At 42.4% G+C, this 26,597-nt stretch overlaps 1 protein-coding gene across 2 annotated transcripts in view; it reads right to left on the reverse strand.

Moving 5' to 3' along the window:
• Window positions 1-608: 608 nt before the first annotated feature.
• The window catches only part of ZNF318 (zinc finger protein 318), a 38,728-nt gene continuing 12,739 nt past the window's right edge, over window positions 609-26,597 (reverse strand). For both annotated transcript variants that reach the window (XM_030557143.1, XM_030557142.1), the window contains exons 3-10: window positions 18,662-19,289; window positions 15,367-16,779; window positions 11,562-11,661; window positions 10,068-10,354; window positions 7,451-7,654; window positions 6,881-6,980; window positions 5,613-5,731; window positions 609-5,157 (exon numbers count right to left, since the gene is read on the reverse strand). In XM_030557143.1, coding sequence (XP_030413003.1) covers window positions 1,600-5,157; window positions 5,613-5,731; window positions 6,881-6,980; window positions 7,451-7,654; window positions 10,068-10,354; window positions 11,562-11,661; window positions 15,367-16,779; window positions 18,662-19,289 — 6,409 coding nt within the window. In that variant the 3' untranslated portion in view covers window positions 609-1,599. The remainder of the gene's footprint in view (window positions 5,158-5,612; window positions 5,732-6,880; window positions 6,981-7,450; window positions 7,655-10,067; window positions 10,355-11,561; window positions 11,662-15,366; window positions 16,780-18,661; window positions 19,290-26,597) is intronic.

Genomic DNA, 26,597 nt, shown 5'->3' on the forward strand with positions numbered 1-26,597 from the left:
GCACCGACTCCATCAGAATAGCCTGGAGCCTGATGTCCCATTCTCTCTTGGTCCAAGGCTTAAACAACTTGCAAATCTTGCAGTGATCACTGAGATGGGTTTTCCCCAAACAGCGTAAACAGTCCTTGTGCAGATCACTCATTGGCATAGGTTGCCTGCAAGTGTCGCATGACTTAAAACCCGGGGCATGCCCTAGCTAAACTAAACTAACTAACCAAGTACCTAACTCCAGGTACCATACACTTAACAAACAAGGAGTTTTGGGGACGAGCTACAGCAAAGCTGGAGCAGAGCCGTTCCGAAGCACCTTCACTGGAGGCAAGGAACTGAGGGTGGGGGGTGCGCGCAGCGCCCCTGATATCGCACCGTGGAGGCGCCACTTTAGGGGTTGCTAGGGCACTCCCCTACAGGTACTGCTGGGGCAAAAACTTCCAGCACCAGTGCACATGGCGAGCACACACACCGATTGTGCAATACACATGAGCAACCACTCACAGAACTTACTTCTCTACGGCTGTCATATCTGTGTCTCTTATCACGTGTGCAGAATTTCAAAGCTGGTTAAAATGAAATACTTATTTGAAATAAAATGACGAATTAGAAAAATATATTTTTGATTACCATAAGTTTATTTTAAATGATTTAACAAATAAAAATTGTTAGATTTATGCAAGCAAACATTTTAACGCTTTAATATTTGACAAACTGTACAAATGAAAACCATCATACTACAGGTTTAATGGCTCAGGGACAATTCAGGGTGGGCATGTATGCGGCTGTGACACACCGAGCGAGTCCAATTCCTGAGACCAGGGTTCAGATCTTCTGGTTCTTCAGAGCAGGGCAGCTGCTAAATGATTTAACACAAATAGTTACTGGATCACAATACAATGAAAGAAAGGCCATTTCAAATCATGTAAGTGACCTCAAAATGTCTGATCCAGGTGTCAGGCCACAGAGCCTTACCGATTAGTCTTCTTCTTCAAAAGTGAGTTGACAGATTTTCTCCTTTGCTTAGTGAGGTGGTATCCGCATGTGTTTATACAATACAGTATGAGACCATTTAAGTACAGGTGTAATACAACAGTAATTACAAACCACAGGACATGAAACAAAGTCAACTCTATTCACACTTTCTGTATTTCAAACAATGGACGCAATCAAAATCATGCATTACATTTTAAATAAACTTTTAGTTTCAATTCTTCTGCAAGAGTGTTCGTTTCCTTAAGTTCTGAATGGGTTTTCTTGAGCTTGTCTCACAGGCTAGTCATGGAATGTTACTGATGGAAACCATCCAAAAATAGTAAAGAATAAAAGACAAAAAATAAACAAAAACAACCAAATCACACATTATGAGATTCTATTTTAATGGCAGAGTACAGAAATGAAATTGGTGAAATTTCACAAGAAAAACACTTTGCACAATCCAATATGTACAGAATTAAGTGTGTGTCTGGTTTTTGGTAAAACAAGTGTAAGCTTTAGTCAGTATCTACTGTAGGATGCAAAATACTCCCATATTAAACTGAAACAAAGAATATACATAACAAAATCCCAGCACTGGCTCCTCAAATATTGAGACTGGCTGGGTTCATTTCAACCTATTGGGCTTTCTGCTGAGCTTTCAGAACTTACTGAAGCTAGCTTGTTAGTTTCTAAACTACTGTCAGCAGTTTTTATCTTGCTCTGAACAATGCACAATCCATTGTCCCCTGAGTCACCCTCCTTTGCAGGTGTTTCCTTGAGCTCTGGGAGGACAGTTTCAATGCATCCAGCAGCATGGTTTTCCACACTGTCTCCATCACAGCTCAGTGATGGCATTTCTGCAATGTCTGCTGTGCTATCTTTGCTCTCCTCCACTTGCAGAAGAATCTCAGAGATTGGAGGAATGCCCTGTATTTCTAGAACCGGCATGCCTACTTCTGTAGTGTCACTATTTGATAAGCGTGACTCAAGGTGTGGGACAGCTGATTCAGAAATCAGGGTGCAAAATTTGTTTTCTTGATCACCAGAAGTTAACGCAACAAAATCAATAATTTCTGGTTCATCCACTGGTTGCTCAATGCTCAGTTCACTGGTTTTGCTGGGCTCCAGCCCAATGGATGTAATGGTTTCTAATTTGGGGAGATCTTCAGTATCCTCATTTAGAATTCCTGCTGTTAAGATACCAAGATGTTCACGTTCCACTTCAATGTCCCCCAAACTGAAATCAATGCTTTCTAACTCCAACTCTGCTTTCAGGATGGGAGTGTCACTAGGTTTCACATCTTCTGGCTTTAAGGAATCTTTCTCATTTTCCATATTAAAATTTAGAGTGAGAGTTTCTGACTGTTCAAAGCTAAATTCTGAGTAAGTGGTGGTAAGGTCAAAGTCATTAGCTGCTGAGGTACTTAAGACCTCTTGGTTTATTTCTGTGTGGGTAAGGGTCCCTCCTCCAAGATGACCCATACTGAAGTCTGCTGGTAGAGCATCTAGTGGTTCTTGAACCATATCAGACTGAGCACTAGAAAAGTCAACACCTCCTATTTCTAATGCATCTTTCTCTGCAGTAAAATTCCCTAACTTTATATCTGATTCAGGGCCTCTTAATGTATTATTTTCAACATCATACATTAATTCTAGACTGGAACTGGGGTCAACAGTGTTTGCAGTGCAGGCGTTGACTAGCTCTGTGACACCCTGCTCCTGGTGGTGACTGTCTAATGTCACACAGCTTGAACGTTCATGCCTGAGCTCTTCTTGTACCACTAATATGCTATTTTTCATTTCTATGTTGGTGAGACAAGTGACAGGGACGTTGACTTCATTAGAACCATTGTTTATTTCTGGATTATCTACCGTTTGAGTACACGGTAGTTCCTGACTACTTTGTGACTGAGAACCAACCAAGATGACCTGTTCGTTTTTATTACAAGTTTGGGAGGAGTCCAATTCACTTGGGCATTTTGCTGTCAATTCTGAAACCCTACTTTGGATCTCTGAAATCTGGAGGGCTTCATCAATGACTGCTGACTGAGACCTTTCCAAGTTTACATTTTCCAGTTTTACACGTCGTAAGGATGCATCATGTTCTATCACTACCGCTACTGAAACTTTTTCCTCACTGACTTTACTTGATGCGTCTAGTCGTTCAGGAACCAATTCATTCTGAACATATGGCAAGTCTGGGCTGTCAATTTCTGTATTAGTTTTACAGCTGTCACTACTTAATTTTTTCTCTGTTAAACTGGGATCTCCCACCTTGTGGATTTTATTGTGTCTTTCAGATAACTGGCTCGCTGGGTGTCTGAGACTAAGTTCAAACTGAGCTCCTGTTAACTCTGAGTCTTCCATCTCTATATCTTTTTCAGAAGTATTAGATACATCTGTTTTGGTATCCACAATAATGTGTCTCTTCTCCTCTCTGTTCCCTTGGACCTCAATTATTTGTGGATCTTGGGATTCCTTGCAGACCTCTTGTTCTCCACTTGTTCTACCCATCTCTCTCATTTCTATAGATTTCTTGACATGAGTGACAGTTTTAATTTCTGACAATTGTGTGACTGACACTTCTGGTATCTGAGGCTCTGGTGTTTTCTTACTAATTTCTGCCTGATCAATAGTTTCCATTTCTACCTCAGTCTCCCAGGGAACTGAAGCTTGATCTTTAGACTGTGTGATTTCCTCCTCTTTGGATTTAGCTTGAAAGTCTAATCCAAGAATATTTTGGGATTCATAGCTCACCTCCCCCCGAACCATGTTTGGGATTTCAGTGCTCTTTTCTGTATAGGGTGTTGAAGTCTCCTGGACTTCTACTTTCTCAGGTTCTGAGGCCCCCTCATCTGAGTGGACCTGACTAACCTCTGAGTAAGTAGCTATATTTTGGAAAGTTTCTTTCATGGAAGATGGACTGCTACTTGGTTTAGAGTTTGCTGGCATATCTGTGCTTCTCTCTGTTTTTGCTATGTTAAAGTTTTCTCCATTTGGAACTGGGGAACTTGCAAGTTTGCTATCAGATGAATTCTTTCCACCACTACTGTAGAAGATATCATAGAGGTCTTTAGCATTTGCTGTGGCCAGACAAGAGTTCCGTTTCTCTACTTTTTTAGCCTGGTCACTAAAGGCAGTAGAAGGTGGTGGTGGAGGAGGGCGCACTGGCATTGCCAGCATTTCCTGGTCACTCTCAGATACCCCTGGTGCCACTTCATCTGCTGGGATGACTGCTGTCTGTTTAGCTGGGGGTGGAATTGAGGGTGGAGGGGGAGGTGGCTTCTCAGATGATTCATTCTTCTCTGGAACTTTCATATCCTCCTGTGTCCCTTTCAAAATTACCTCCTCTCCCCCAAACGCTTTTGAGATTATATCTGGAGGCAGCAGAACATCTGCACTGGATTCTTTCACCACAGGTAGTGGTTTGGTGGTAGCACCAGAGGATTTTATAGACAAAAAAGTATTCAAAGGTGCTGGCTTGCTTACTGTTGCAGTTGCAGACTTCCTGAAAATCATGGTAGGGACTGGCAGATTGGGTCGAATTTTTGCTTGTGTTGAAGTGGAAGCAACTGGAGTCCATGGGCTAGTGTGTGGTATAACCGTCTTACCAGAGAGTTTAATTTCAATGGGCTTGGCATGGGGTTTCCCAGATTGAGACTTGCCCTCCTCCTTATCTTTACTTCCTTCAACACTCTCCTCCTTTGGGGGAGCTGCAACTGCTCCTTGATTTTTATCCTCTCGCTCATTCTTTTTCCAGCTGAACTTTCCAAAGGAAGATTGAGTTGGTGATTCCTTTTTTGAGTCCTCCTTCTTCTCTTCCTTCTTTGAGTCCTCCTTCTTCTCTTCCTTCTTTGAATCCTCCTTCTTCTCTTCCTTCTTTGAATCCTCCTTCTTCTCTTCCTTCTTCAATTTAAGCTTAATACCAAGTTTCCGCCCAGTAGTATCCATTTTGGCCTGAGTATTACCGGTTTCACTAACCCCTTCTCCCAGCTCTGGAGTGCTCTTTGTTTCCTCTTTTTTTGCCACTTTTGCTTTCTTCTCATCTTTCTCCTCTTTTTGCTTTTCTCCCAGTTTCCGTTTCATCTCATTCTGCCGCCTGCGCTCTGTTTCCAGGACCACAGCCAACCCAGCCTGACGGTCCAGGTTTCTCCTCTCTTCATAGAGTGGATTCTCATCCACATGTTTCTGTGAAAAGAAATGGCACAATCTCAGCAGCTGTTACTAAAGAAATAAAACTTTGCTCTAGAACAGTTCTGACTTGTTAGATTTGCCAATTCAACACTATTAGGAGAATAGAGATCTTCTTCCTGCCAAGAAACAAGGGTTTCACACCCAGAATTCTGCAACTCAATGCTAAGAAAACATTAAAATTAAATCCTATATTCTACTGAACTGTTTGAAAGTCAGCTTTGCGATTAAAGCCTGACTTCAATACCACACAGAAGAACGAGCCTCTGTATAAGCTCGTACATTCTATTTCTTGCTCTGAGTGTGTTTAATTTGTTTAGTAGTAAATGGTCACACTACTCAACCACGAGGCAAGTATTTCAAAGAGAAGAAACTGAGGCAAAGGAAAGGAAAAGAGAGAGAATCAGAGGCTAACCAAGGAATGGCTCACTGCTGGTACACCAGGTACCAACCTTGTATTTCTCATTGTGGGGATGACTTTTCACATGTTGCTCTCCTGAGATTTGATCTCCGAAAAATTCATGACAGAGCTGGCAATAATATCCAGTGATGGGAATCAGAAACTCAGAGCCTGAAAAGGCAAAAGAAAAGAGAAATAAAACAGAAGAAAATGTCTAACCTTAATAAAAGCCACAAAAAAAAAAATCCATCACAGGTACCAGTGATGTAGAACCTCCAGTAACGTTCCTATTCATGCTCTTGGAATTGGACAAACTATTCTTTATACTTCCAGTATGGGAACTTGCACTACCAGGAATACTCCTTAGATTTAACATACCCTATCTTCAGCATAATGGCTGGGAGAATGATTTTCAATTCTTTCCTTCATCCACTACTATTTCTTAAAATATCAAACTGCTAGTGCTTGAGCTTTTTATCTGCTTTCTCGTCTCCAACACGAAGTCCATTCAAATACTAATCACCACCCAAAACTTTAAAGCCTTCTAAAGGAAAGCACTCAAAATCCACAAAGCATGCCTGGGAAAAAGGGCAACTTTCTCAATAAAGCTTAATTCATTGTATCTTTGTGCCCACAGGAAATGACCTACTGTAACCTAACATACAGCAGATCCTTCCTCCAGTGCCATTTTCCAAAACACCAGATTGAGAAGATTATATACAAGATAGTAAATCAGTTCCTAGCAGGACTGTTATGTACATCACTTGTGTGCAGTAGGATTTTTTTATCCAAACATTGTATCTTCCCAATTCACCATAAATCCTTTCCTGTTCTCTGTCACTCAAACCCAACAAGTTTACATCCAAAGCCTCTAAGGGGCACTTCCTAGGACCAAAGCAAATATATAAAGGAAAGTTATAGGCTTCAGAGCAGCTGAAATACTAAAGTCCTCCAAAACACTAAATTTTGAAACCTTTTTCTTACTCCCAATGCTTCAGCAGCAGATCATCTCAGAACATCCTGAGAGAAGGAAAGAAATCACCTAACGCTTTGAAGAAGCAACCACCACAAAAGTCAAATGTTAAAAACAGCTTATGTTTCCCTACACTCTCACTCCATGCTCTTCTAAACTTGACTAATCGGAGAATGAAACATTCCCACCTAACTTGGAACGGTTACCATACTCCTCCTATACATAGCAAGAATTTACACACAATCTAGAACCACAATCAAAACCTTTGGACTTCCTCTCCCAGAGCAGCTGGAACCTGCTGGAGGGCAGATCAAGATCATATGTAGGAGAAAAGGAAGTAATGTTACCTTTGGCGGGAACTGTTATCTTATCGATGCGTTTTACGAAGTCTTGTTTGGTCTCACTCTGGGTCTTCGAAGCCCAAGGTCTGTTGTAAGGATCCAGGGTCTATTTGCATAGTGACAGAGGCATACAAACTCATTCATCACACTAAGAAGTCAAATACACCTCTCTTGTTTTTTCCTTTTACATCACTTTAATACAGTGAGAACCAAAATCAGAATACAAATATGTACAAGAACTATTTTCTGTTCCCTTTTCCCTTCCCTCTTTGTGATTTGTTATAAAGAAAATAACCTGTGAAAAGGTAACAGATAAATCAGATCAAGTAGGTGGTGTTTGAAATGCAAATTTTAAGAACTGGTGCCCTACTGAACTAGATACAAAAGCCCCATTTTTGCTAATAAAAAATTACACAAACTACTGAAGCTTTACATTAAGCAAATTACATTAGGCAATTGCTCTTGAGTTCAATATCACTTTAGGCTCTTTTGCAAAGGGTAATTTTGTGACTGATACTTCAGCATGTAATTCCTTATAACATGAAATCTACTTAATGAAGGAGGCTTGACACATACCTGTCTGTGTTTCTTATTGTGCATATGTGTAAAAAAATCAAACATGGTCCCACAGATGGTATTGCAGTCTTTGCACCAGTGGTTCCCTGCATCATAATATTCATAAATATTGGCCAACTGGAAAGGATGCTTAGACGACTGAGAAGAGGATTCTGCAGGCTTGGGACTTTTACCTCTGGACTTTTCATTTGTTGTTTTTGACTCCTAAATGGAACACAAGGAAACATTTCCTTAAGACACAGAAGGACACACAGTGTGTTGGAACTCAAAACCTGGCTCCAGCAGAGACCATACACACACAAAAAATATATATCACCTGCTAGTCAACGCTCAGGCTAAGTCCACCGTTTCAGTGAGCTGGCACTGCAGACTCAGGTGCTGTGTGGCCAATGAAGAGCTTCCAATAAGATTCCCAGATGTAATGGCTAGATAGTAGGTATGTAATCAAGGAACCAAATGAACAAATATCCCCAGGGCAAGCATCCTCCCCACTTCATGGGGTAAGTGTATGTACCCGAGTGGTGCCAGTTAGAGAACCAGTTAAACATTGCCAGGAATATCTAAAAAACTCCCTACTGCCATACTGTGGTTATTGTAAAAAATAACCTGAATCAGTTAACTCAAAACTATTTAACAGGCAAAGAATAACACCCTGCAAAGCTAAATAAGTGCCTTGTATTTTCCAACAGGCTCACGGTTTCTAAGGAGCCAGAAAGAAGCCTCTTTTACCCAAGTTTATGTGATACAACATGCGTCTTGTGCTTAGATACATCCTGGAACAGACGCTAGCGCTTTACCTACTTGAAGTCTATGCTGATGGACGCTGACTTGCAAAGGCCTATGTCATACAGCAGAAGAACCCCACCATTTTTTGAAGAAAACAAAATTAGTATCTTAAATCAGGAATCTGAGGTACAGGTGAAAATCTGAGTGTGAAAAAAAAAATCAAACAATACCAAAGAGGGACATAAGACTGAGTTAGCCTTGTTGGCTTAGACAAAGACCTGTAGATACTGCCATTTGGTAAATACAGATTTTGGGTGAAACAGCATCATATGACCATTTCTAATCTGTGCAACTGCCTCAAAAATTAACATTTTAAGGTAATTGAGCTGGCACAAAGCATGGATCTGTTGCACCATCTCCAAGTTATTCAGTTCCCAGTGCCAAACAAATCCAACTATATGACCATTCCATATCTTCATTAGTGATCCCTACTTGAAGTTCTTTGATAATGGAGCCGGAAGAGATCTACACATCCAGTGGCTACTTCCGTAACTATTGACTGCTCAGGAACAGAGTGAACACAGCATTCTCTCATCCGGAGAATGTAGAGGGCAACACATGATCGGTCAAAAGAGTAAGAAAGTATATCCCTGGTATCTAAGAAGTGGGATTGCTTATGCTGTTCATTTTATATATACTCTCATACTTGTGGTCCTATACAGCATTGTGTGTATGGCAGGGACAGACCTCAATAAGTCACATCCCTTTGGAATGACAATATTGACCCAGTGACAGATGGCCGTCACTTCTCACCTCCTTTTATGCTTCTTCGCTGTAACAGAAAGTGAGCAGCATGCAGATCATAGGATCTCTCTTCAATACCAACAGAAACCATAAAGGAAAAAAGTTCATGCAGGAGAACCGCCTTATTAGGGCCTCTTGTTTAACAGGCAATACTGCAAAATTGGTGCTTCACTTCTTTATCACTAGTTTTATATTTTCACCTTCCATATTTGAAGAGGGTTTGTACCACCACACACTGACTATCCAGTCTCAGCAGACAGATGGATTGTAAAGTATTGCCACAGAGACAGATACACTTATGCCATGGAGAGTTTGTTTCAGCCCTGCCCAAGGCCAAGAAAAATGTTCAGAATCTTCATGTCAGATTAGAAAAGGCCACAACCAATTTTTCTCTTTTTCTTTTTATTAACAAGTTACCAATCGGAACGCCTAGGTGAATCTAAGAGATTAACCCCAGTATTCCATGTGCCTTTAAGAATATACCAGCTGATCCTGGTGAGGGTGTAGAATTTTCCAAGTTAGAATGAGCAACCATTAAATGAAAATCAGTTGACTATGAGTTTACAGAGTACAAACAACACAAGACAAAGTAATAAGAGTGGAACGTTCCATAGTCTGAACTGTCGCACCCCCACCAACCCCTCTGCAAAATACACAATATGGTCACACTTACAAAACAAAAAACAAAACAAAAAAAATGTATGGTGAATACTATCTCCCCTCCAAATATATAAGTTACCCATTCAGAAAGTAGGTTCATACATCTCCCAAACATATATACCCCCCCCTTCAGAGGCTACTGAACATGTGACCTACATAAAAGTTTTAGGACTGTACCCTGGAATGTACGTAATTGATTCTGGGGTTACTGTTACCCCTTTAAATGTAGAGAGCCCATATGAAGAGTGGTTGCATTCCCCGAAAGTGAACAGGCATATATGTATGTGTGCACCGATAATGTCATATACAAACGTTAGCTTAATAAGTCTTGCCCTGGTCTCCTAGTGAGTGGCTGGGAACAGACGCCTCCCCAGAGCCCTCTTCTCAAAGAGAGGAAATCATTTATCACCCAAGTCTAAGATTTTACCTTATTGGAGAAGGGCGTTTTCTCCAGACCTTTTGCATTCTCTGACTTGCTGTTTTTTTCGGCGGATTCTTTAGTTTCCATGGATGGTTTCCGGGGTTTTTCAAAAATGTTTATCCCCAGGATCTGAGCTACCTTGTCAAGCTCAGATTGCTTCTTCTCTGCTGCATCAGACTCCTTATGCAGTTCAGAAATTTCCTTCATAATGTTTTCTTGCAGTCGGTTCACCTCTGCTAATAAAGGGTCTTTGTGCCCATCCTTCTCCCGCCTTTTCTTCCGCAGCATCTCCCCTGAGCCAAACGAGGAGGTAGAGAAGTAGGAAGCGCAAAAGGAAAATCATGTTAAAACATGTACAATTATTCCAGTCAGATAATTAACTGTTAAATTTATAAAATACCTAGGAAATATCTATGTTAGAGTTTTTGACCAGAAAGGAAAGAAGGATGAAGCTCTGCTCTTAGGAAATAGGCACAATGGAGATAGCTCACACCCCAAGAGAGAACTTAAATTTCCCTCTTACTGTGTGACCAAACAAGCAGTCCTGGGCTTTTCTTGCATTGCTCCACAAATGGATCTCAAACTCTATCCCGAAGGACTATTTTTCCTGGGGTCAAGAAACAATTCAATCTTTTGTTGGTTAAACAAAAGTTTGAAATTACCCCAAAATATGTTTGACTCTGTTAAAAGATTGCTTGCACTGTTGTTGTATCCATGTTGGTTCCACGATATGGGAGAGACAAGATAGCAAGGTAATATCTTTTACTGGACCAACCTCTATTGGTGGAAGGTACTAACTTTCAAGCTACACAGAACTCTTCTTCAGGTCTGGGGAAGGAAATCAGAGTGTCTGCACTAAATACAGGTTAGGACAGATAGTAACTGTATTTAGCTCAGACACTGATTTCCTTCCCCAGACCTGAAGAAGAGCTCTGTCTAGTCAAAAACTTGTACCTTCCACCAGCAGAAACCGGTCCAATAAAAGATATTATCTCAACTATCTTGCCTCCCCAAAGAGGAATTTATCCTCTCTCTCCAGATTAGATTTACTAAAAACAAGTAAGTGAAGGGCAAATTGACAGGCCTCATTTCTGCTACATCAACACACTGCAATGTACAGAATGAAGTAAACTTAATTTGTCAAGTTGCTCAGTGGCACGTTTCAGAAAGTTGGGCACAAATCCTGGCCTACACACTTTGGGTCAGTACAAAGAGATTCCAATTCCAAAAGCAGTGTAAGCAACTGCTAGTTACAGAATGGCTGCTTCATTTTCCTACATGCATGATGGTAATGCAGTTACAGTCACTGCTTTCTAAAAAAATTCTGGGGTGCCTGGAGTAGGAAAAAATTAAATCTCATTTTCTAGACTTTTATTCTGATCTGTACTCATATTCTAGACTATTATTTTTGATCTGTACTTATTCTGAGTTGTACTACGACATAGGGCCTTTGGAGCACATCCTAGAGAAAAGGGAAGGAAGAGAAGAAGCAATATGTACCTTGTTGTTTACGCAGCCTATCTAATTCAGTCTTGAGATAATAGAGTTTCTTCTGCCTTGCTTCTCTGTCATTCTTCAGTTTCTCTCTCTCTTCTATGACCTAAAAAGATTGGGAAGAGAAGGGCATGAAATTCCCATCTCCTTCCATCACAGATAAAACAATACTGCAAAAGTGATTATTAGGACCCCTGTGCAGTTCATTGGATGTCAATCACTTTTTCTAATCACTGTTCTCAAAATAATCTTTTGTTGCTAACGTTTTAATATAATAAACAAATCCACTACTTTTTTAGCATTTTTAGGTTACTTTTTGTATCTGTGTCAATTTTTCAATCCAACAATCCTCCCCCCCCCCAAAAAAAAAAATAAAGTCACCACTGTATCTAGACTTGAAATGCATTAATTCTTGTTGCTGCTACTGCACTGGTAAATGCAGTTACACTCAGAAAATGTGGTTTAACTTTTTAAATAATTGAATCACCAGTAAGTTATGGGAGAGAGTACAAGGCACATGCTAATCCACTGCAAGCCAATGACATCCATTTGTAGAATATGGCCTTTTGGCAGAGAATAAACCAAATCCATTAGTTTACAAACTCTTTTTACACTATGACCAGGACTTTCAAAAGCACTCAGGTGTTGGCCGGCTGATTTCACTGAGTGCAGTTAGTCCAAGTTAGAGCCCTTTTGAAAATCCTACTGTATATCTTCACAGCATGCCAACTTCAATGAAAACAAATGAAAAACTGACTGCCTAGCCTTATGTCTAGCCTTCACCACTTACACCAGCGGTCTCAAACACACAGCCCGCGAGGTTATTTTCTGTGGCCCATGAGCTCCTTGCAGCCTCCCGCCCTCCGCCAGCGTTTACCTAGAGCGGCTCCGGCCCAATGCCCGGGGGCAGGGCAGGCTCCCTGCCTGCCTGCCCTATCCCCGCACCGCTCTGGGAAGCGGACAGAACCTGAGGGAGGAGAGGTGCAGGGGTGTGTGTTGCTGTTGCTTCAGGAACCACCCCCAGAAGCTCTCATTGGCCACAGCTCCCCGTTCCCGGCCGACCAATGGGAGATGCTGGGGGCGGTGCCTGAAGCAACAGAAACACACACCCCCGTGCCCTTGCTTCCCCACATTCCAGCTGCTTCCCGGAGTGGTGCAGGGCCAGGGTGCCTGCCCTGTCCCTGATGCGCGCTGGGCCAGAGCCTGTCCCCGGAACTCCTCCTACAGTCAAACCCCCTGCCCTGAGCCCCATGCCGCACCCTGCACCCCAACCCCCTGCCACACCCCTCCCGCACCTCAACCCACTGCCCTAAGCCCCCTGCCGCACTCCAACCCCTGCCGTACCCTGCACCCTGACCCCCTTCCCTGAGCCCCCTGCTGCACCCTGAACCCTAACCCCCTTCCCTGAGCTGCCTGCTGCACCCTGCACCTGACCCCCTGCTCTGAACCCCCTGCCGCACCCCTTCTGCACCCCAATCCACTGCCCTGAGCCCCGTTGCACCCCTCACCCCTCCTGCACCCCACATCCCAACCCACTGCCCTGAACCCCCGACGCACTGCTCCTGTACTCCAATCCCCTGCCCTGACCCCCTGCCACACCTCACACCCCTCCAGCACCCCCTGGGGCATGGAGGGGGCAGAGTTGGGGGGGGGATTTTGGGGAAGGGGTTGGAATGGGGGCAGGGAAGGGGTGGGAAGAGGCGGGGCAGAGGTGCGGCGGGGCTGAGGGCAGCGGGGGGAGGCATCAGTAATGCGGCCCTCAGGCCAATGTACTAATCCTCATGTGGCCCTCGTGGTCATTTGAGTTTGAGATCCCTGACTTACAAACTCCTTGGTTTTAACAATTTAGTTTTTGTTTCAGTGATACCAAACAGTTTGCAATGCTCTGTGTTTTGAAGCGCAACCCACATCTGTTGAGTTCCTGGATGCTGTCAGCTTCTTGTATAACACAGCTAGAGATAGGGACTGGGGAATTCATAGCACTTATTTTCAATGTTTTCTAAATGGAAACCTATTTACAGTGTTCCTGCTCTAAGGAAAACATTTACAATGAAATTGTAAGTTTTGTTTCAGCTGCCCCTCATCCCCTCCAGCTTTGTTTTTTAACAGACCCACTAGGTTTTGTTACCTAGGAGAATCTGGCAGTATCCAAGGACTCTCCAAGAGTTCATCACTGGTCCCTCCCATACAAAAACAAGATGGGATACAAGTTAACATTAAGAAGTCTTAACCTTGTTGTAACCACAAAGTGCTGAAAGGTTATCATCAGTTTGAGAACCAGTTAAATTTTAATAGTGAAGTATTTCCAGGTCTCTAACAATCAAAGTTGTATGCTACTTATATTCTAGGAGTGCTTTATCAGTAGGAATATTGGGACTTTATGCTGGCAAAGAACTCCTTGTGTGGATGCAGCCATACCACCAAAGCTGTGCTTTATTCCAGCACACTAAGACCCTGTCCCAACAAGCTGGTAAAAGCATAGTTTTGCCACTATAACTGCATCAACATACGGGCTTCTGCCAGTACAGCTATGTCAGCCAGGGATCACACCTCTTTACACTATATAACTATGCTGGCAGAAGTCTATAGCATAAACACAGGAAAAATATGATTGAAAGGCTATTTTAAAAACATATTTCAATCCTTGATCCTATGTGAAAGGCCCACACAAACAGGCAATCTGACTATAGAAAAGATATTGTGAAATTAACTATACAAAAAATGCTGTCAAATGCACTAAGTAAACTTAAAAAGCAAAGAACAAAATTTTTTCCTATAATCTCCTCTACTTCTTAGCACCTTTGGAGTTACACCCCTACCCTGCTATAACGCAACCCAATATAACACGGGTTCGCATATAGCGCGGTAGCAGCGGGGCTCCGGCAGCACTTTAAAGGGTCTGGGGCGCTGGCTACTGCGGGGAGCCCCGAGCCTTTTAATCCTGCTGGAGCCCCGCCACCGCTACCCCGGGGCTGCAACAGCGGGGCTCCACTGGGAATTTAAAGGGCCCAGGGCTCCCCACAGCGGCTGGAGCCCGGAGCTCTTTAAATCACCGCCTGAGCCCTGCTGCCCCTACCCCGATACAATGAGGTTTCAGCTACAACATGGCAGGGATTTTTGGCTCCCCACAACCGCATTATAGCGGAATAGAGGTGTACTTGAAACAAATGTAGCAAAAAATTTTTTTTGAAAAATGTGATGTTCAGTCTGGTCCTTTAATACTTATTTAAGAATTTCTAATGGATCCAGCACTGTGGTATCACTACATTATTTTATTTTTTTTAAATACAATCAGAAAAGCTTGTTTACCTTCAAAGGCTCAATAGTTCCCTATCTCACCAGAAAAGTGTTTTCTCTAACAACGCGCTTTCCTGCTGATACATAAAAAACTCACCTGTTTAACAAAAAAAAACAAAAAAACCCACACCTACTACTGCCAATACTTCAAGCTCCTGTAATGTTTTAAGCATAACACAGTGGTCTTCATGTATTCCTCAGCCATTTCTTAGCTGGCTGCAGGTGATCAGCTTTGCATCTCCCTCCCAAACTGCTCAGCAACAGCCCAAGAGCATATGACTTGTTGCAGCTTAAATGAATTCAGTGTAATTATTATTAAACTGCAAGCACACAGAAAAACATGCCTCTGAAGATCAAAAGCCAATTATTTCATCAGAGCATCAGCAGCAACTAGCAATCTAACCAAGAAACCTTGCTGCATCAAAAGGGATTGAAAAACAAACACAGATACAAGTTATGATTCTAAATTTGAGTGGTTTAGCCAAATATTTATAATTCCAAATAATACACTCACCTTCTGCTTTTGAGCTGCCCGATTTTTTTCATCAGAGATCTTTTCCGTGGTACTTTTGAGTGGGCGTGTGGCAAGTCGAAGAGGCATTTTGGAGTAAGTGGTAGTGGTGATGGGGATTTGCATGAGCACAGAGTCACCTCTCTTGATATTTGGGGAATCTTTGCCCATGGAAACTGTCTCAATCACCCGGAGGTTTGGGCGTGTGGGATTTGCTGGCACTGCCATTGTGAGAAGCCCATGAGCCTCTGCCAGTGTAGGGTTAGGCTGCTGGGGAGGGGGGTACATGGGCCAGCCAGAGGCTGCATAAGCCATATAGTGCCCATATGCATCATAGCCGTGAGGGGCCATTGTGGGAGGTGGATAGTTTTGCGGCATCTGAGCTGCAGTGAATTGTGGATAGTTTGGAATCCGGTATTGGGAAACAGAGGTAGGGGGCAAACTGGCAGGAGCAGGCGGCGCAGAAGGGATTAGAGAGACAGAAGGAACAGACTGCTCTGGTGGGCAAGCAGGTATCTCCTGACCCACAGCTTTACTCTGAGAGTATTCTGATTTCTGGAGAGAGGATGTCTCTTTGGATGGCTGGAAAGAGCCAGGTGGTGATGCAGATCGCTGCTGGCTTGACTCTGGAGAACGAGTATCACTCCGGCTGCGGCGCATCTCCCAGGATTCCAGTCTGCGGGCATCTGAAGAGCGACAATCAGGAGAATGAGATGCCAGCTTTTTGCCATGGAGGCGTTCCTGTGTGCGGACAGCCAGTTTGCCGATTTCAGCCACCCCAATGTCAAGCCCAATGGTTTTGAGCAAGTCATGAATCTTTGCATATTCTGTGTTGGACTCTTCCAGAGAATCTAGCTTTACAGCAGGAGAAGGAGGTGGACTGACTTTCTGGTTTGTAACTTCACTCCCACAACCTACTGGGGGCTTTTGAACAGAGGACGATTCTGTTTTTGAGTCTTCATCCTCATCACCATAAAGAAATTTTTCTTCATCCTCAATATCAGGAAAGCTGCGCCTTCTCTTTTCTTGAGCACTAGCAGAATCAGCCATCATGCCCAGAATGCGGGAGAAGCCACTGCCATCCTGACTGGCCCTCTCATGAGGGAGCAGGAAGTCAGTATGACGGTCTGCAGGCTCTGATTTTGGTTCCAACTTCTCCTTGTGACTTAAGAAGTTTCCAAACTTCTTTTCAAATGTAAAGTTGTCATTGGGAAGCCCAGGAAGTGAACTCCACTCATATGCACCATCATGCAACTCCTTGTTTACCGACTCCACAGAGTCTGTGTTAAACCGTTTGAGAAAGTTCTCCACTTCAGAGGCAAAAGGAGTGCTACTGCTGCTCTGGGACAAAGATGAATGACTTGAAAGAAGAGGGAGATCTTTGCTGGATGGAGAGCTGCTTGGAAAGCCCTCAAGCTGAAAAAGAAAAGAATGTTTATTACAGCACCCCAAAAGGGGGATAAGCATCTCAAAGTACAAATAAAAAGACATGGTCACTTCACCTGAAGAGTTTACAATCAAAAGTTTAGAAAATACAACACATGAGAGCAACAAACCATGGAAAGGGAACAAAGGAAAGAAAGTATTATAAAAAACATAACGGGAAGCCACAAAGATGTTCTCATGGGTGCTTAAGAGAACACACATTCTAGCATTTTATCACAAGTTCTCAGCAGCCTCACAAATTGAAGTTTTCTTCTGTGAACTTTTATGAAATAAGAAAGCTATGCCACAGGTTTTAATCATGTATCTAAATAGATCAATCTCAAATATAAGTAAGACTGTGTGGATTAGGGCTATTTTCAATCACTTATATACAGGGTATGCATGTAACTCATTCTCCCTTGAATAAAGCTTCCTCTAATATATCTAGCAGAGACCCTTCACTTTCAGAGTATCCTCTACTACAAACACTACCACTACAAAACCAAAGCAGATCAATATGAGATTTTGGTTGAAGTGGATGTACTGAAACCTGAGGCAGTGCCAAGTGTCCCTTTTATCACAATAATGCTAAATGCATACCAATGAGCTTTTATTGCTAGCTTTAATTGGTGACTGAACTATGTAAACTTATTTCTCATAACAAACATGGTTGAGCCTGATCAGTACTTGAATGGGAGACCAATTAAAAATGCAAGATTTTATAAAAAGTAATACTGATACTCAGTAGGTGGCTCTCTTTACTGAGCCATTTCTAATCTAATCTAACAATCCATGTCAAAATGTTAGATTGGAAATGACTTAGTGAAGAGTTCTAGGGGCACTGTAGCTGGAGGTGCCACTCAACCAATATACTCACTTGCTTTTGTTACTAAAGATACTATAGCACTTTCTGTAAAACTTCACACTGATCCCAGTGCCCTGGTCAAACTGCACCCAGAGCATTTCATTCTGCCTCCCCAAATTCTACTTGCGTACAAGTGTCTTCTTAACTGCCGTAACCATCGTGTGGCACTACCATGAACTGCTGAATATCTGCAAAGTTCCACCCTCCAACCCAGATGCGGATGCACCATTTATTCCTGATTGTATACCCATTCACCCATCATAGCTTTAACATAACGCAAAATTCAACACGCACAAAAAACAGGCAATGCAAAGATTCAGGTTCTGACACATTACCCTAGTCACATTAAACACATGTAACATCTTTTATTCTTCCTTTTCCTCTCTAAATAAACAGGTTTAGTATATTTAAGTTATTACATGTATACTGTACCATAAAATATATAATATGTGCATCTTGGCTGAGTTAATGATACCGCTACTTGGCCTTTCGCATCTCCTGACTTAACACTTATTTAACCGTGGGGACCATCTTTAGAATTTCAGCCCATGTGTGTGTGTTTAAGGGGTATGGGAGGGAGTATATCTTAATTCTGGACCTATGCAGGCTATGACGGTGACCCCACTAGATGGCACTAAAGCACAAGATTTCCCTACATAGCTATCACTTCTCTGGAAAATCCTTGGTAGAGTTACACCCTGCACATAAATGACGATGTTTAAAAGGAGGACACAGAGATCTGATGCCCCGAGACATAAGAAACTAGGGGAAGTGGCCACAAGTGGTCCTAAGGTACAGAGAGCAATTGCAGCTTCTGTAATTAACTGTACTGAATCAAACTCCAGGACAGGGAGGGCAACCTGCAAGTGACGCATCAATAGGACAGACTGAATTAAGGATACTTGTTCTATCAGAGAAAGGAAAAGGCAGGAGGACTGAAGATCAAATTAATACAGTGGAGTGCAAAGTGACTGTTCTGAGAAGTAGAGAAATAGTTGAGGGTCAAACCTGCATCGGGGACTCCATTTCCACCTCCACTCGTTTCTTCAGGATAGATTTTTTGGGCATAGATGGTGCTTCATCAGGTCTGTATAAGTACCGAGTCTCAGAAGACTGCAGCGTGCTAGTCAAGCCAGGGATCACGTATCCACCGCCAGACAGATCGTGGTTCAAGTTTCTGCTCCGTTCTTCCTCTTCTCTCTTCCTCCTGGCACGGTCAAGCTCCCGGAACTCTTCACCCAGATATGATGGGCTTTGGCTTCGGCCACGGCTCCGTCTGCGATAATTCCGTGTTCCCAATGTGAAACCATGATGATCCCCACTCATGCCATGTATCTTCTCATCCTTGTCGTACCGAGGGCGCTTTGCTTCTCGCCCTCTCTCCTCTGGCCTTGGTGGGTAGGAGGATTTCCTGAGTTTATCACTATCTCTGTCAGACCCCCTTGGCAGTTCTTCACGATGACCATAGTGTGGACTGTAGTCTGATCGGTGGAGGAATACATCTCTGTTGCGGTAGTCGTCATCATGCCTCATTATATAGGGACTGGAAGATGGATCTTCATGAGAGGGATATCGTTCAAGGCCTCGAGGGCATGGGAGGCCTCTGGTAAATATTGGACCATCGGCCATGTCATCCCTGGTAGGAGAGGCACATGGAGTTAAATCTAGGTCAGTGAGTCAGAGGAAAAGTTTTTCAATCTCTTACTCTACAGTAGCAAGACTTCATATTGTTTTCAAACAGCACCACTGAACTCATGGCATAAGTGAAAAGCAGCACCTCAGAAGCAGGGAAGAGGACCATCAGTATTATATACATATGGTACTTCACCCCCTCCTATAGGATCACTCTCAAATACAGAAGTTCAAACCCACAAACAAACTGCAGGAGGACAGACAAGATTTAATATAGGGAACTGATCAATAGAATACTTCAGTTTTGTGAGGGAAAAAGGTACATACATGGTTTCTAAATTGCATTACTACTAAGCTTCAGGCCACAAAAGACTCCTCCCACTGCTCTAGTAGGTACTCTGGTTGTATTACATAGGAATTATTCAGGATTATTTAGCTTTGCATTGCACATGTGGCCAGATCTTCAACTGGTTTAAAATCAGCTATGCAGATTTACACTAGCTGAGGATCTGAGAGCCATGAATTCCAGCCAGTTTTTGTGCATGAGTTATCAGTGAACACATTTCAGTGTACCAGAAAAGATGCTTTGGAACCTCTTCAGACTTCAAGAGGACACCAAAACAGTGAGGTCTGTACATGTAAGAAAATCACTCCTTTGTTCTAGCCTCAGTTTAGATGGAAAGAGTATATATTATGTATGATATGCTGATGGTTAGTATAACACCAAATCAGCACCTTCTTTGGTGACTGCTCCCTACTAATACTCTCCAGTGCAGGGATGCCCTCTTTAAGAATGTTTTTCCCCCAGTATGTCTTTCTGGGATCAGCCTTTAACAGAGCCAAGCAGCTGCAGCCCAGAAGTGGCCATTTTGCAACCAGCAACTGCTGGATGTATCTCTCTCTCTTCCATGTAGTAGTACCTGTTAAGCTTTCCCCTGATCTCCCCATTTTCTTCTTACTGGGAAGATGGCACATTTGCACAGTACATAAAACTGATGCCTGTACTAGAATTCTTGTAAAATACTCCTAATTACAGCTTACTTTATAGATCAGTATTTTACATAGTGAAATTATGATATTTTGGGAAGAACGCTGGAAGCAAAATGAAACTGGAACAAGGGTCTGGGTAATCCAGAACTTCCTCACAAGAACTGCATGTAAGAATAGTCTTCTATAATATGGAGAGGTCAGTAGTAAACTGTTTCTTCAGTGGCATTAAGGTTGTGTTCAGGTTTCAATTATACGTTATCTAAATCCCTTTTGAGCATGAAAACAAATACTGATGTTAGCCTAAGTTCTAGAGTACTTTTTTTTATGCAAGTCTTATATGTGACTGCAGCCACTTCCTCAATCAGCCCAGCCTAAAAGGGCTGCTTTCTCCAGCCCCAGCCCCTTTCCCAGGCTGTTTTTAACCCCTTCAGGGCAGGAGCAGAGATCCACTCTGCTACAGTGACCCCTTAGAGAAATTTAGGGCTGGTGTCTAACTGCTTTGGATCCCTCTCCTATAAAAGACTTAACAGTTCAAATTTTCAGGAGAGGTAGCTCTAAAAGTCTCATGTATTGGGTAGTTTTTAAATAAAAATATTAAAAGGTAACTAACTTATTTGGGAATTTACTTGCACTGTAATTTTACTTCTTTGAAGAATTCATCTTGTATGATTCTCATACGTTACATGCACTGGAGTCATGGGAAAATCCCCTGTCTCTCAATACTTTTGACCCTCTGAAGCACATGCAGGGTTGCTTGAGGGGTCTGCCATACTGAGCATGGTTCAACCTCAGGTACCCAAACATTCTAGCTAGTTTCTTTCAACAGCAGGAGACAAAAGTGCCCTATAAGCCTCTAATGAAACAAAAAGAATAGGGAAAAATCTCCCTCAAATAATCGACATGCCACATAAGGGATGGACAATGGATATATGATTGTCTAGAGGATGAAACCCCAAGCATATCATCTCATATTTAAAAAACTCCAGAAATCTGAGAAGGGATGGGTGAATGCATGTGATTCTTGCCAAAAGACATCTTCAAAGAATAAGAATTACAGTAAATATATTCCCATCTTTAAAGATATCAAACAAATCATTACCATTAAAAACCCTAAGCATTAAAATGACTGGAAATGATGAGATAAAGTAGTCTGCATAAGTATGCTATTCCTTTTACAGTTTATACACTGTTAATAACAATACTGATATGTGAAAGTTCATCTTCTTCATATGGATATATGCCGAAAAAGTTCATTAGTGCTGTCTTTGGATCAGAGTTAAGGTAGAAGTAGGAATTAACAAGGTTCTACTGTATCCTAAAGTAAAACACACTCAAGTTGACTACATGATCAGATGTTTCTAGCTTTGGCTTCTGGCAACATACACAAAATAAGCACCAAAAATATTTATACCACAGTAACTGAAAGTAACTTGCACACACATAAAAGCTGGTACTTTCATCACTACAGGGCACAGCTGACTAACTTATCCTTCACTTTCAGGAAACACCTTTTCAGTACCACCCCCTCCTATTCCTGAGATCTGACTACACCCAGAAAAAATGCATGAAAACGTCATGGGGAGTAACTGATGCGCATTACCAAACACCTTCAGCTGATTTTTTTCTGCAATTAACTATGTCACTCTCACAAGCCAAGTGGTAATCAACAATCCTTATGAACTCTGATTACAGCAGCCAACTTAAGGGGAACATTTAATGATATCTCAGAGGGGAAGGAGATGAAATTGTGTTATGAGTATAACCAGAAAAGGCAACAAAAACACATTCTGGACAGCAAAGAAACATGGATTTAAAAGACAGTCACACTGGACAGCAAAGGATATAACACACCAGTGTACAGGGCCTGGGGACACACGAAACGATTGCTTCTCCTACAGCAACTGTGGTTCTCCAAAATATGCTGGCCATATACATTCCATTGTGGGTGTGCCTGCACTCCACACACTTGGCCAGCAGTTTTCATTGGGACTGCACCGGTGCCCTGAGTGTCCGCAAGCCTCTCACCGGGAGGGCATAAAGGGTGAGGAAACCCCAACCATCTTTCTGTTCCTTCACCAGCAGAGAATCCATGGATTACAGGATTCCCCAGTAGTGAGGAGGACGACGGCTCATGGAATATTTGTGGACAATACATCTCAAATAGCCACAGCTACTGTAAGATAAGTAAGAGTTTCTTTGACTTTGACAGGGTCCCTCACCAAAGGTTCTTAAGCAAAGCAAGCAGTCATGGGATAAAAGGAAAGGTCTTCTCGTGGACTGGTAACTGGCTTAAAGATAGGAAACAAAGGGCAGAAATAAATAGTCAATTTTCACAGTGGAGATAGGTAAATAGCAATGCCCCCTAGGAACCTGTGCTGTTCAACATATTCATACATGATCTGGAAAAAGTGGTTCACAATTAAATGGAAAAGTTTGCCAATGATACAAAATTACTCAAGGTAGTTAAATTCAAAGCTGAATGTGAAAAGTTACAAAGGGATCTAAAAAAACTGGGTGACTCAGCAACCAACATTGCAGATGAAATTCAGTGTTGATAAATGTGAAGTAATGCATACTGGAAAACAATCTCAACCATACAAATAAAGTGATGGAGTCTAAATTAGATGTTACCATTCATGAAAGAGATCTTGGAATCATTGTGGACAGTTCTCCAAGATCATCTGCTCAATGTGCAACGGTAGTCAAAAAAGCTAACAGAAAGTTAGGAACCATTAGGAAAGGGATAGAAAATAAGACAGAAAATATCTTAATGCCACAATATAAATCTATGGTATGCTCATACTATGAGTACTGTATGGAACTCTGGTCATCCCATCTCAAAAAAGATGTATTAGAAGTGGAAAAAGTCCAGAGAAGGGCAACAATGACTAGGGGTACGGAACAGCTTCTATAAAATCATGAATAGTGTGACAAAAGTGAGTGTTATTTATCCCTTCACATACCACAAAAACCAAGGGTCATGCAATTAAATTAATAGGCAATACCTTTAAAACAAACGTAAGGAAGTACTTCTTTACACAATGCAGTCAACCTGTGGAACGCATTACCAGCGGATGTTGTGAAGGTCAAAAGTATAACTGGTTTAAAAAAAGAATTAGATAGGTTCATCTATGGCTATTAGCCAAGATGGTCAGGGACACAATCCCATGCTTCTGGGACATGAGAAGCTGAGACTGGACAACAGGGGGCGGATCATTCGATAACTATCCTGTTCTGTTAATTCCCTCTGAAGTACCTGACACCAACCACTGTCAGAAGACAGGATATTGGGCTAGATGGACCACTGGTCCGACCCAGTATGGCCATTCTTATGTTTGAGTGTTTATCCATATATATTTTTTCAACCAGGGGTCGAGGTCCCCTTGGGGGGCTGTGAGCAGGTTTCAGGGGGTCCGCCAAGCAGAAGCCTGAGCAACTTAGCTTCACAGGGCCCCTGTTGCATGGGGTCCCAGGCAACTGCCTGGCTTGCTACCCCCTAATGAAGGCCCTGGCTTTTATATGCAGAAAACAGTTGTCGTGGCACAGGTGGGCTGTGGAGTTTTTATAGAATGTTGGGGGGGAGGGGCTCAGAAAGAAAAAGGCTGAGAACCCCTGATCTAGATCACAATAGGTGGGTGCTAGGAGCCTACCTAAACAATGATTATAAGACAGCCCTACCAAAATGGGTATCAGATCTTGATGCTTCTACCACAGAGTAATGGTGAATCCCAGTTAGCTCGCCTATGTATCTCTTGTACTGAACATTTCTCAAAGAAGCTAAAAAAGCTGCCTGAGCGCTAGTGGAGTGGGCTGTAACACTCAATGGTGGATCTAAGTTGGTTACTTCATAGCATAACTTAATGATTGTATAAATCCAGCTAGAAAGTCTCTGTATAGATATGAGCTGACCTTTTACTCTATCTCCCTAAACTAGAAATAATCTGGGGGTAAGAGGATTCCCTAAATGAGTTAGAGTATGTCTACTCTAGAAACTTCAGTAGACCTATATTAGGTAATTACTGCAGTGCATAAGCATAAGCACAGTAGCCTCCTTGGGTTGGTGGTGTGTGTCCTCACCAGGAGCACCTCCACTGACCTAAGAGGGGTACTGTTGGGAACTGGCCTCTCAGCTTCACTAACAGCTCCCTACCGGGAGCTCAGCTGCCCCACAGGCTCCTGGCGTGTTGCCCCCGTCTCTTGCCTCCCCGGGGGAAGACATCCAGGGCTTCTCACCCCCGGGGAGTGGGGTCCAACTGTTTGATTCTATTTGTCCTCATCTTCCCACCCACTCCTCTTCAGGTTAATTTCACAGCTCTGAGTCCTATTCCAATAGGAAAGTGCCCTACAAACACCTAGGGTGTAGAGTTTAGCCTTCCCTTTGCTGGAATGTGGCTTTGAAAAGAAAACAGGCAGATGTATTATGTGGTTGACATGGAATTTACAGAGTACCATTGGCAAGAATTTTGGGTGAGGTCTCAAAATTACTGTCTTTATGAAAAAACATGTATTCTGGTTCTGCCATAAAAGCTTGTATTTCCTCTACACTTTTGGCAGATGTTACTAATATCAAAAAGGCTGTTTTGATGGATAAATGGAACACGGAACATGTAGGCAGAATGTTCAAAAGGTGGACCCTTTAAACCAATCTGTACAATGTTGAGATCTCAACAAGGGGAAAGCTTTCAGACTAGAAGATATACTTCCATAAGGTCTTTCAGGAACTTTGCTAACTGTAGGATGTAAAAATACAGAATATCCCTGAATTGGATGGTGGAAAGCTGAGATAGCTGGCAGGTGGCCCAGCCCCTCAGAGAACTCAGATAGCCCAGAGTTCTTTAAGCACAGAAGGTATTCCAGTATGACGGTGCTAAACCGAGTCAACTGATGCTGCTGAGCATACAGTGAATCTTTTCCACTTGACTATGTAAATAAGTGTCGGAGTCCTTTCTACCATGGATAAGGATGTTTTGTACTTAAGAGATACAGGTCCTTTCCACTGACGTTAACCAGCCAGCATTCAGGTTGTGAGGTGTCAGGAAGGTGGATCTGGATGAAGAATCTATCCTCATCTTTGGGATATCACATCAGGTTCAACTGGACTGGAGGTTGAATGGAGAGATTCATCATGTCTGAGAGCCAGAGCTGCCTCAGCCATGCTGATGCTATCATGATCAACCTGCAAATCCTACCTGAGTTTCTCTGACAGTTCTTGGAATCAATGAAATATTAGGGTAAACATTAATTAAGCCCGAGGGCCAAGGGATCAGGAATGCATCAGACTCTGACTCTGTCTGGAGCAGATCCTGTGGCACTTCTTGTTTTCCGTTAGTGGCAAAGAAGTCTATGGATGGCCCCACTTAATGTATAGGCCTCGGGTAATGGTATCCTTTACTGACTTTACTTTCTCCTAAAGCTAATTCAAGTAACTAACTGCTAAGTGCCAAACTATTTACAATACAATGTGTAGACCACACAGTAACCAAGAAATGTGGACACTACAAGTTCTGACTCTGACTCGTAGCTGGGGGGAGGATATCTAAGATACAGCTGGGATCACTGTGCCCTTTATGCCCTCAGCTGGGATGTGGGAGGCATGAGGACACTCAGGGCACAGATGCAGCCCAGAGACTGCTGAGCAAAAGAATCTGAACTGGAGTACATGAGGTGCATGTACACCAACAGTGGATAGAGATGGGCAAGCATTCAAGTAAGAATGTAAGTTTATATTATCTCCATTTCTCCTACTCTTCTGAGTCTGGTTTAGCTGTTGCTTTTCATACGTTTTTAGCCTCATGTTCCTCATTACTACTCTTACCATTTCAAATGAATAACAAAGCTTTATAACGGAGTCAAAGTGAAAGCTGTTAATGTGTCTGAGGGAGGTAACGGTCCCTCCCAGCAGAGCATTTTCACTTTTACATTAAAATAAACTAGGCCACTTCTTACCCTACAGCATAACCACAAAACATGATATATATACACCTATTGAAGAAAAGGAAGCAGTGGGGAATCCCCAACAGACAAATAAAGCAAGCCTTAAAGTTGTGGCTATGCTCATAATTCTCTTCTGTATCATTTCTCCACCTCCAGTACATGCTGCTATCTCCTGTGTATGTGCACCAGTTTTGGCTGGAAAACTAGTATCCTGCAAAGGGGATTTACAGGTGAAACACTGATTACAAGAAAATTGAAAAGAAGGCTTAAAAGTGATAATATTACCAACTAAACCTTAATCTGATTTACTGCAGCTGCTGGAAGCTAATAACCTTAAAGAGTTGATATGCTTATAGACAAGAAACATAATGAAAGAATTCTGCTTAGT

The sequence above is a fragment of the Gopherus evgoodei genome, chromosome 3 (assembly GCF_007399415.2).
Source record: "Gopherus evgoodei ecotype Sinaloan lineage chromosome 3, rGopEvg1_v1.p, whole genome shotgun sequence".
NCBI classification, from domain to species: Eukaryota; Metazoa; Chordata; order Testudines; family Testudinidae; genus Gopherus; species Gopherus evgoodei.